Source organism: Thamnophis sirtalis, unplaced genomic scaffold, assembly GCF_051295495.1.
Source record: "Thamnophis sirtalis isolate CommonGarterSnake01/CBP01778 unplaced genomic scaffold, rThaSir2_p1.2 scaffold_11, whole genome shotgun sequence".
Lineage (NCBI taxonomy): Eukaryota > Metazoa > Chordata > Lepidosauria > Squamata > Natricidae > Thamnophis > Thamnophis sirtalis.
This window is the reverse complement of record NW_028261391.1, coordinates 36,967,561-36,980,071: the sequence shown is the minus strand read 5'-3', so window position 1 is coordinate 36,980,071 and position 12,511 is coordinate 36,967,561. Positions and strand designations below refer to the sequence as shown.

Below are 12,511 nucleotides of genomic sequence, written 5' to 3'. Positions count from 1 at the left end.
ATAAAGATGAATAATACTGGATGTGTATAAGCAATTTATCCAATAAATGATCAAAACAAAATTCAGGATGGCTCATGCAAAACCCCTGAGAGCTCAGTAAAGGAAGTATGGCAGCTGAGAGAACAGGTGAAGGCATTTTATTCTTTCGTTTGCTCTTCATGACTGCCTCACGGAAACCAGTTCAGCAAGCAGCTGCACTTTCCATCATCTTGGCAGAAGACGATGCCCCACTGTGACTTGTATCATTTGGTCAGAAGGACTGGATTTCCATGGGAAGTTCTGTGTGTGCTTCTGTTGAAGTGGCCAACCTATTTTCCTTCGAAGAGAAAGTGATATTTTCCCCTCCTTCCTTAATTCTACTTCCTCATGGAAGTAAACTGGTAGCCTGACAATAGTAATACATGGGATTTTGGTGGGAAGGTTTCCAATTTATGTTGCTGGTTTCATTCTTGGTTTGTCAAAGTGGATCTTATGCATGCCAAACATGCAATGTATTACTGAGTTACTCCTCATATTTAAATCTGAAAAGCACTTTGCAAAGGGCTGTTGCATTAGTTTTAGCCTGGAAATGTAAGCTGTGTAGGTTACCACTGTTAGCCCACCAAAATTAAAGAGTGTCAAGGTATTATGTGGATGGAACAGAGAGAGTTCTATCAGTTCTAACAGGAACCCAGACTGGAACAGAGATAAACATCTAAAAAGAGGAACAAGACAGATAGGAGCTGTATTTTGCCTTATTTGAGTTGATGGTGGGCAAGAATATTGGACTGGATCAGGAAGCATGGGCTGCTGGCATAGATTGGGGAAACCAGAAATAGGCCAGAAATTAAAGGGCAGAAATTGCAATTAGGGTTCTGGTGTCAGAGCCATCCTGTGATTATTGTGCTTAAGGATGGCTTTATCTAGGTGCTGCCATTAGAAACTAGTTAGCCAGCATGGTGGAAGACAGTGGCCAGTATAAGGAGCAGTGGAAATAGAATGATTATTGAGAAAGTCACAGGTAAGAAGACAAAAATGAAGGGATGTATAAAGAGTTGCAGCTGCATGAAGGATGAAGCAGGTTGAAACAAAGAGAGAAGACAGACATATGCAAACTTAACTAGACAGGGAAGAGGGCAAATGAGTCCACTGTTAGTAGACTGGTTGGTCCAAGGTTTAGTATATATGGAGGTGATTATTTTGTTCTCTGGCTGGAGTCAGGCAATAAGTCATCTGCAGTGAAAAAAGGGATAGTGGCTATTTTGCTACAAAAGGATGGGGATCTATTGGGCATATATTGGCAGCTCCCTGGGAGATTTCAATTTCTGGACTTTGGGTGGGGTTCAGGTATAGTGCTGGATTCATAGTGAACATGACGGATCATTTCCATGGATACGGAAAGAAAATTTGGTGTGAAATGTTGTAGGAATAAAAACTAGCTATGATAGAAAAGAAGTCTGTGTTTGGCACATAGAGATGTTTGTTTATTGAAACAAAAACTCTTTTGAAAAACCAATAATATCAACTAATAAATCCAATAAACAACAACAACCCTAATAGCAAATCTGAAGACATGAGTTAAATTTGCCCAGATCTGTTTAAAAGACAGAAAGGGGAGATTGGGTATTAGAGAGTATTTATAATGTAGAGTTGAATATAGTATTTGTCTTGTCTTGTTAATTGATTTGCTTTTTTGACAATATGTCATAAATAGTAGTGCCTTTCTACATATTGAAATTGTATAGAAAAGAGAAGAGAGATGATTACTGAATCAAATCACAGATCATGGACTACAGAGTTATAAAGGGTTAAAAATCAAGCAGGATAATAAACATTCAGATTCCATATATAAAAATACATTTTTAAAACTATTATACAAAATCCACAACAACATGCTTTCTTTTATAGAATTATTACCTATCTAGTGCTATCAAACTGTGATAATTTACTATATATTTTATATCTTACTATCCAAATTTCCACATAATTTTAACTATGTTTACGTTGTCTCCTCTACATCTATCCCTCTGAATCTTTACATTGTTAAATAAAATATTATTTTATTTAACATCAGATATTCCATTGTTTCAACCTGATCAATTCGGGACAATCAGTATATCTGTATTCTGATGAATGATGATCCTGTATATGCTTTGCCTACGCTACCTAAGAGATTCTGCTGCCATGGACTTATATTTAATTTTCCCCTCGATTTTTAATCTTTATTCTTATAATAAGCCTACTGCCTACATGGGGAATTGACTTGTGGATACTTAGTGCCACCTAGTGCTATCTAATAAGCAGCAGTCTGAGACACGGCCCAATCCTGATGATAGGATATAGTCTATATAGGTGCATCACCCAAGGTTCCTCAAGAACATCAATCTTTCCCAATCCTATACCTTCCAGATGTGTTGACAATTTATCATCTGTAGCTAATATAGTTAGTCATCCTGACTATAGCTGTTGGAAGGTGTAATCCAATACATCTGGAGGGCAAAACCATTTCCAGAGTTAACCAAGTGGTATAGGCTAAAATAGTTAGAATACATAATAATTCATTTAACAATTATTTAATGAGTGTCAGAGGTATTGGCCCCAGGACATTATTGAACACATCTGGCTTCTTCAATCATCCCATTTATAATTGGAAACAACACCCACATCACAGGACTTCTTGGAGGAAACACCACTGATCATTCTGATCCTCTGATTTAGGAGAGTTCAAACTTTTCAACCCTGTGGCTTCCAGATGTGTGGAACTATAATTTCCAGAATTCCTGGGCTCAAGGAGAGCTGTGATCTCTTGAGAAACTTATTTCAGAGGTAGTTATGTTACCTCAAGTAGCCTGATAATGTGATTAGAGAGCAGGGACATGCTAACTAGCTTTGCCTGCTGACTTTGATCCATTTTCTATGCTCATTACTCTCCCTGTTGCAGAAATAATGTCTATAGATGGCTGCAACACTGGTACAGGAATGTTACATGTGGAGGCAAGGTTAGCCAGCATAATCCTTGTCATCACCTCATTGCATACATTGCTTCAAATTTTAACAAATTTTAACAAATCTTGAAGCACTCCAAGACTATTGCCAAAGTTGTGATCTCTGGATGTGTTTGTAATGCAGCCGCCAGAATTCCAAGCCAGCATATATATGCATGTTTCTGTGTTTTGTTACTCTGAAAGGGAAATATGTTGTTGTTGTTAGTTGCATAGTCATTTCTATTCAGATGTAGGGTCTCCTGTTTGGGCAGAGAATTGGATTGGATGATCTGCAAGGCCCCTTCCAACTCTGTTAATCTGTTAACCTAGCAAATCTTTTCCAAGGACCTAGGATGATGATGATTTTTATTAACAAAACAGTTGGCTTCTCTTTGAATAAATCATATCGATCAGTCTTTTAAATGATAGGAATAGCAGTAGAAAAGGTAGAAGTAACATCATAGTTACTTCCATTCCTCTGTGTGTAGGGGAGGGGGCAGGAAACCTCTGGCAGGCACTGCAGTTCCCAGAGTAGAGCAGGATGATTTCTGCTTCCCTTGTTGTGCTTGGGAGGCTGTGTTTTGCCATCTAGGCTGAAGGGAGCTCCTCTGGGGATTCAGAGAGGGGGAGCTCCAGGAAATGAGATGCTCTTGGGCAAGATCTTTTCTTCTGGAGCCAAGAACTTGCTCACTGCTTTGCAAGCCACTCATAAGCTTCTCCAAGAGGACGGAGTTTGGACCATGCGTGGAACACAGCCATGCGGCTTCCAGCTATGAATTGCAACATCCTTGCCCTGGGGAGGAGCATCTGGCTTGCATTTGTTACCTCGCCCTTCTCTGTTCCAGCCTCTGTTCCTACTCTGTTTCTGCATGTACTACCTTGCAGAAAATAGCTCACTGAATCAGGTCCAGTCTCAGAAGGATCACAGTCATCAAACGGTTTAAAGTTGTTTCATAAAGCAAGTAACGGAGGGCTAGAAATAAGATTTCCAGGAAATCGCAGCAACAGGGCCCGTTTCTGTCATTCTGTGCTGCTCTAAGCAATCGGGGTGGAGTTACTGTTTACAGTCCTTCAGGGAATGTATTTGTTTTAAAGCTGGCTTTCTGCTGGTTCTCAGTCAATCTTTCCAGCTGAAATGCTTTTCAGATTTGTTCTGGTGGGGTTTCTCACCCTTGTTGTGCTGTTTGTTTGCTTTGTCTTAAGAGCCTGTGCTTTGCAAGCTTGTGAATAGATTTCTCTGGAGATACAATAGGGCTCTGGCTGATATTGCCAATGTGTTTTTATTTAAAAGCAGAATCAAACAATCCCACAAAGAGCTATTGAAAAAAAAAAGGGGGGGAACCCCATATATGCATTATGAAAAACAAAATGTGGAGCCAGGAGAATGGAGCCTAATCAAAGAATGTCTGTGTCAGCACAGTGTCCCTATCTTAGATGTCCTCATGACATCACCAGTATCTACTTATCTCTTTCCATGCTATTTACAAAAAAGCAAGGTTTTTCTGCCCTGGTTCTTACCTTCTGAAAACTTCCTAGAGCTGCTAGTATTTCATCCTCAGTGCTGTGCCACATTAATTTCAAGCAATTGGAATTTCAATTAGTTACATCCCAATGCTTTCTGAGTACAGATTTTCTTTTTAAAAAAGAACCTTGATGACACCAAGATCACAAAATCCATGATCAGCACATTTTCTTCTATCATTCTCACACCTGAATAGATTTTTTCCCCCTTGCACACTTCAGCCTTGTAACTAGGAGTCCTTTGGTTGTTTATGTTCTTCCCTGAGAAACTGGTCCTCTACATCAACCCCACATCTCTCTATCTCATCTATGGAACAAGAATGGGTGGTCCTTTCCCCAGGAATAGCTGTCTTCCCTCAGAGAAGCTCTTGGTAACTTATGACAGTGGGGGATTTTGGGCAGGGCTAAGTTCTCCTACATTTTCTTTCTCCAATGGAGTGAAGAGATGTTTCATTGGGATTAGGGAACTGACCTTCACCGTGGAGCTGAGTGTAGTCATTCTTTCTTAACCATTCTACTACAACGTGTTGTTTTTGTGCAACTAAATTTCTCATGTTACTGTTTTCATTTTTCAAAGGAAAGGAGGACCATAAATGTAATAATTAAAGATCTAAAATGCACTTGGAATATTAAATATTGTTAAAATAATGTTTAATATAATTGTATGTATTCAATAATGTATTCAATAGTACTCATAGGCTGCTGCATATACACACAAATGGCTTACAAACATGTTTTCTTTTGCTTGTTACCCTCATTTATATCAAGATCATCAGAAGGAGCTTCAAATAAGCTGCCATTTTTAATCCATCTGGATGGGCAGAAGGGGAAAAAAAAGAGCTGACTTTATTTTCTGCAAGAACACTGCCCCCTTATGGCATTATAGATTTCCTAGAAACTGTTGGAATATGAATTCTGTAAAATTTACTTAATCTGTGGTCTTTTTCTTAAACTTAGTTTATATATAGCTGTAAATAAATTTTTTAACACAGATGTCAACAATAAATAAGTAAGTGCTGGCGTATGTATGATTTTCATGATCTAGAACAGAGGCAACAGAGGACAGTATTAATTCATACATGAAATCTCCAACTGATGCTCTCCCTCCACTGCTAGTCTGTACTTTTATATTTTCTATGTTTTAATTTTCTTTATATGCTTTATTTCTAATTTCATGAAATGTATGCTAAAATTCTATACTGCCTAGAGATCCGCTGCATGTCAGTAATATAAGAGGCTTTAAATAATTTAATTGTGGTTGAAAACAAAACTTCACAGCACTCTGTCTCAATTTAACACTTTTCTGAAATTTTTAAAAATGCTTAAAGAATCAATAACATTTTAAATTTACATTCTTTCTACTTTTAAAAGAAGTAAATAATCATTACCATTAAAATTCATTACAAAAGTAATGAAGCTATCAATGCCAACAGAATAAGCCTTATAACACAGCAGTAATCCCAAAGGTGCTTTTTTAGGAGGCAACTGGGTGTCTTGTTTTTTCTTTTGAAGATGTTCCGCTTCTCATCCAAGAAGCTTCTTCAGCTCTGACAGAATAGTGGGGAATGGAAGGATTTATGTTCCTTGCAGACAGCTGGTCATTTGCATCCTTTTAGAGGGTAATTAAAGCACTTGGAGGTTTATCTGTGTCTTCAGGGTCACCTGAGTAGTGCAAGAAAGTCCAGCTGGCTCCTGAAAAGGCACCTTTGGGAGAACTATGACCTGGATGGCTGAGAATCTCTACAGATTTTTAACACAGCTGTGAGAATAAAAATCCACTTCTTCTATGTAGCTGGCAGAACAAAAACATTTTCACCTTTTTTCTGGATGTCCCTTAAGCACCAAAGCAGACTGGTTTTATTGTGAGAGTTCCATAAAAGGTGACACACATATGGAGAATCACAAGCAAATCTTTCTACCTACTAGACACGAAAGGCTAAGAAGTTACCTTCTGATCTGTGTGGTCCTAGACATTCTTTGCAGGGGTGGATTCTGGCAGTCACTACTGCTGGTTCACTTGTGGTCACTTCGCGCATTCACAGTGCAATAAAAACTGCTCTGTCCATGTGCAGAAGCAAAAAACAAGATGGCAGTGCCTATGTTGCTGCCCGGAGAACCGGTTCAAGGGCGTAGCAGGCCTGGGTCACTGCCATTTCAATAGCAATATAGCAGTAGACTTATATACCGCTTCATAGGCCTTTCAGGCCTCTCTAAGCGGTTTACAGAGAGTCAGCATATTGCCCCCAACAATCTGGGTCCTCATTTTACCCACCTCGGAAGGATGGAAGGCTGAGTCAACCCTGAGCCGGTGAGATTTGAACCGCTGACCTGCTGATCTAGCAGTAGCTTGCAGTGCTGCATTTAACCACTGCGCCACCTTGGCGACCCAGGCCGCCAAACCACTACTAATTTGGCTGAACTGGTCCGAACCGGTAGGAACCCACCACTGATTTTTTAGCTTGAAAGACCTGCGAGGAATAAAATTCGGCCCTCAATGTCACAGAAAAAAATATCCGCACGTACCTTATCCTGCTCTTGTCGCTTCAAATTGTCAAGCTTCACCTGTTCAATCTCAGATCTGGCATATTTCAGCTCTCGTTGTAACTCACTGAGCTTTTCTGCAAGGAGATTCTTTTCAGCTTCTTTCTGAGAGACTACCTGAAGATGATGGGAACAAACATCCTCATCAGCTTTATCAACTTTATACTGTCCTGACTATATTTTATGACCTTTATTAATTAACAATTTTGATATTATTAACGTATTTTTAAAATAGTATTTGATCTCAGAAACCTTGTAAGGTCTGACCAGTTTAAGATTTGGATGGAAAATCATCAAGATGTATCAGAGATATGAGCTAGACTGGGATAATGTAAAACATCATAGAAGGTGGACATGGGAAATCCCTTTTGTGTTGTTGCCAAGAATGGTACAGGGATGTGTCCATGGATTCATCAGAACACCATACTTTTTCGAGGTTACCTTAAAGCAAAATTCTCGGATATGTTTTTCAGGAGGAACAAAATCACATTTGATGGATGGACAGGAAACATGACTATTTGTTTACTTTTTCCTCTGTAGAAGTCCATAGCCTGTCAGTCCTGTAATTCTTTTTTGATATCTCTTTGTGTTTACCTCAATTGCCTTTCTCTGTTGCACCCAACAATGGCTGCTAGCAATTTTCAATTTACACTTAACTCAAGCCATTACAATACGTATTTTGTTTGGTTTGGGTTAAGATGTTACAGTGATTTGTAACTATGATTTATGGAGCAGCTTTTTATTTGTTCAACAAAATGTAACTAAAATAAAGCACTAATTGGATAGTATTATGTGTCCACTTGTAGTACCAAACTGCAACAGAGATTTGGCATAGAAGGTCAGCCAGCTGCAATAACTCCCTGGGTCAGGGGTGATTCCCTGGAATGGCACTGGGACCATCTGCTTCCCATTTTATACGAGTAATTCTGCCTAGTAAATATTAAATAAATAAATAAATAAATATTATATTCCCATTAAAACAAGGTTTGTAGCAAACGATACCAAAATAACTCAAGGATACTGAAAACTATTAGATATTAACAACGCCTGATCAGCCTTTTTCAGTTTCTTTCATGCTTACACATCAACAAGTTCTACCTCTCTTCTATTTCAATCTGCATATTTTTTAAAGTATGAAAATTAGTATTTTAACCCACTTTCCCACAAAATATGTATATTTATTATGTATTTAATGCTAAAATAAGAACATTACTTCTGAACTGGTTGTTGGAAGGAATCATTAGGGCAAAGAACCGGTTGTTCAATTATTTGAATCCCACTACTGGCCACGAGTCAATGCTGGGCCGTTTGAGTGGAGGTCTTGGTTACAATGAAAAGTAACCATGAATGGCAGGCAAGCATATGCATGCACAAAGCTCCACTTGTGTGAGCGGAAGGCACACACATCTGCCACTCACACAAATGGTGTTGTACATGTGTGCATGCACCTGCCACTTTCTCTATCTCTCATACACACACACACACACACTCCGTCCTGATCCAAGGTTTAGGATTGTTGCTTTACAGGAAACCCCCAGTCCCTGTGGCTCTTTTTTTCACAAGTTCATCAGTGGCACAGTTGAAAACTATATTTTTAAGATGTTCTCTGATGAAATAGGCAAAGACTCAGATGAAATTGAAAAGAATTCTGCCACTTTTCCTTTATGGGGAAGGAAAAATGGCAACCTCTGCTACTGTCTATATTTCCTGAGCAGGAAAGCAAGAAATTCACCAATCAGGACTATGGTAAACAAGCTGACATTCAGAAAGGGATTTCTAGGTAATTTATACATATGTATGAAAAAGAAAGGATAAGCACATCCTAATTTCCGTATTAGTCCAGAAAACGTGAATCAGGTTTGTTGCCTTAAAAAGGTGACCTGAACAAATTCTCAAGTTTTCAATTCAGATAATAGAACCAGATGCCATTCTACCATTTCTAGAAATGTTTTTTTTTAAAAATGAAAATGCCCTTCTTTTCCCTTCTGAATACTACCCATTATGGGGCACGTTGACAGTCCCTGTTCATTGAGCTCTGAGTAAATCCCAGTATGTAATATCCTCAATGGATAATATCATGGGAGAGATTGGGAACAAAGTTTCTTTCCGTCTTGTATAACTTTTAAACTATCTCTTCACCTTTTGTTTTTCATTTTCTAGCATAAGGAGGCTTTCGTCTCTGCGCTGTTGCAAAGTGAGGAGTTCCTCCAAGAGCTCCCTCTTCTCAGCTTCATACTTGGACACCAGTTCTTCCTTCTCTTGCTGAAGACAGTTGACAGTTTCATCTTTCTCCTCCATCAGTGCCAGACGCAAGATCTCCTGGTATCAGTAGAAATATGTTATTAAAATATTACTGAATTTGGGCTCAATCTGATTAAAATCCTGTCTCCTGGGATCTTTTGGAGATTTTGATCTCAGAGAGTTTCAGAGTATACAGAAAATGAACTTCAGTAAAGGCATCCCAAAGGTGCTTTTTCAAAAGGCAACTGGACTATGTTTTTCCTTGAAGACGTTTCGCTTATCATCCAAGAAGCTTCAGTCATATTTGAAGAAGCTTCTTGGATGGGAAGTGAAATGTCTTCAAGGAAAAACAAAGTCCAGTTGCCTTTTGAAAAAGCACCTTTGGGATAACCATGACCTGGATGACTGAGAATCTCCCTAAACATTTAATAAAGATAATTTAATAATAATTCCAATAAGTAAAATATGGGAGAAGACAACTTTTATTGAATTTATCCTCTGGAACTACTGTTTAGTACTATGGTGATGTTAATGGAATGGGTTGATCAGAAAATGTGTGGCTTAGTTGCAATTGCACTTGCACTTAGACTTATATACCACTTCACAGGGTTTTACAGCCCTCACTAAGCAGTTTGCAGACTCAGCATATTTCCCCCAACAATCTGGATCCTCATTTTACCCACTTCAGAAGGATGGAAAGCTGAGTTAACCAGGAGCCTGATTCAATCTGCCAAACTGATGGCAGCCAGTGATCAGCAGAAGTAGCCTGCAGTACACTCTAACCACTGCGCCACTAGTTCTTGCTCAGTTTTGGGATGAGGAAGCATAAAGCTAGGTATGGGAATTATTTACTTCCAAAAGGCCTCCTAGTCTTACTATCAGTCTTATATTTGTATTTTACTTGAGAATTGTGCAGCTGGATTTTGCACATATTAGTCCATTTCACAAGATATCAAGGATGGGAATTAAAGACCTCCTTAATGTTCTCTTTCCATATCAGTCATATTTCTGAAATTAAAGCACAAATATTTGCATTGATGAAATGTGTTATTTTGCACTCTCACGGTGTTTGCAAATGGAGTGCTAGGCCACTACTCTTTCCTGCATGATATGCTTGGAAATAAATTTGAATTGTGAATGATGATATTATTGGTGATGTTAGTTAATTGGATAATGAAATGTCTACAAGCACACAAGCAAATTCAGGAAACACCAAGACTTCACAGTTTAACCCTGAGCTACTTTTTGTCATTTCGAAAACAGTAACCTGAAGATCTAATCTTCATAAGAAACATGAATGTGGCAGTCAAAGATTGTTAATTATGATATCTCTCTACTATCCTTGATTTCTTACAGATCTTGGACTTTTTATGTTTAGAAATATAAAGCTCAACTCAAAATGCATCTCCTCTCACAATCATCCTTCTCAAACATATGTGATATAAACTAGGTTGAAGCTAGTTTATATCAGCAGACAAAAGAAAATGTAATAATATAATTTTCTCCAAGAAGTTACTTATATAAGAAACTCCTAAATAATGATAATAGAATATGCAAAGAGAATTTATCACATTTGCAACAAAGCTAGATAGTACTCTTTGATTTTATTTTGTTCATTTAATGGGAATCCTAAGTTGTTTTTGTTCTCAGAAAGTTTGAGATGATCAGTATCCTGATAATGAGTATGTATCAATCCTAGCAAGGGACACGATCTCATAGCAGGCATGCATGTAAAACTTAGCTGAAAAATCTCAAAATTCTTTTATTATTTAAATTATAGTACTGAGGCAAATGTATTCTTATAAATCCAACATTTGTTCTTGTAGCTCCTTAAACAATATTTTAATGGATTCTGGTGAAGTAGGCTGTGGTTGATTAAAATGCATGTAATTATAAATATGTTAATTTTGCCACATGTTGGTTTGTTGCTTTTACTCCAAATACAGATACCAACTGTGGAACCTGATATGATATATTAGAACTGATTTTAATTTAGGGAGGCAGGGGCTATTTGATACCAATCACTACAAATTGATCTAGGACTCCAATCACTTCCTGGATCTGCATCACTGACCTTCTCTTTTCTAAGAGTCCCAAGGTCATCTTCAAAAGCTTGCTTTTGATGTTTCATAGACAGCTGACACTCTTCTTCTGTTTGAGTCAACTGGTGCTTCAACATCTGTATCTCTTTTCTTAGGGTACTCTCTTGAAGCTCAAGTTCTTGTCGAACCTTTCCTAATTCCGCTGTGAATGAAAACAAACTCTATGTAGAAGAGATTCTTAGGTATTCTCCAATACACACAGTATTGAAAAATATTTAAATTATATCAGGCTTCACCATTTTCTTTTAATTCCCTGATATTATTCCTCCAAAAGATAATAATCCAATCCTCTAATTATTCTTTATTAATATTGTTTTAAAACATTGTTTCCTCTGATGTGTTTTGTGTATCTACTTTTCAATTTGGTTGTAGCCACTGATAACCAACGTGCTAAAACTGTCAGAAAGCCAGAATAAAATAGAGAAAACTACAAATAAGCTCAGTTTTTCTAGATCAGGCCGATGGTCAATCCAATTCAGCATTATGTGTCATAGAGTGGACTACCAAATGCATTCAGGAGTCCCAGAAACCTGCATGTAAGGGTCAAAGCCATTTTCTGCTTTCCAGAAGTTGATATTTCAAAAGAAGTGTAATTTAGAAGGCAGCAAAAAGCTCTCTATGGGATTAAAATATGCCCCATAGATTTTTTTATTTAAATGTTAATTTCAATAAACATTGAAAATAAAAACCAATAAAAGAACAAGAGTAACAGATACAAAGCACAAAAGAAAAGAAGACTATCTACTTCCCCATTTATATATATATATATATATATATATATATATATATATATATATATATATATATATATATATATATATATATATATATATATATATATATATATATATATATATATATATATATATATATATATATATATATATATACACACTCTTGTGCTGATCTTCTTGTATTCCGGTCTACAAAATCTACGAAAACACACACACACACACACACACACACACACACACACATTTATAATGAAACAGATAGACAACATTGTAACATATGCAAGCATTGTCTATTTGAATATGCAACAATGTTGTCCAAAAAATAATTTGTTCACAGGTGCAATCCGGAGATCAGATGTGACTAGAAATATTTTTCATTAAAAATTCTTCATTTCTTCAAGACACTTGA

The 12,511-nt window shown here is 37.3% G+C and overlaps 1 protein-coding gene across 6 annotated transcripts in view; it reads right to left on the bottom strand.

The window, feature by feature from the left end:
* The window catches only part of CROCC2 (ciliary rootlet coiled-coil, rootletin family member 2), a 101,085-nt gene that overhangs the window by 40,945 nt on the left and 47,629 nt on the right, over positions 1 to 12,511 (bottom strand). For all 6 annotated transcript variants that reach the window (XM_087725526.1, XM_087725528.1, XM_087725529.1 and 3 more), the window contains 3 exons: positions 11,341 to 11,510; positions 9,165 to 9,344; positions 7,008 to 7,142 (listed from right to left, as the gene is read on the bottom strand). In XM_087725526.1, coding sequence (XP_087581652.1) covers positions 7,008 to 7,142; positions 9,165 to 9,344; positions 11,341 to 11,510 — 485 coding nt within the window. The remainder of the gene's footprint in view (positions 1 to 7,007; positions 7,143 to 9,164; positions 9,345 to 11,340; positions 11,511 to 12,511) is intronic.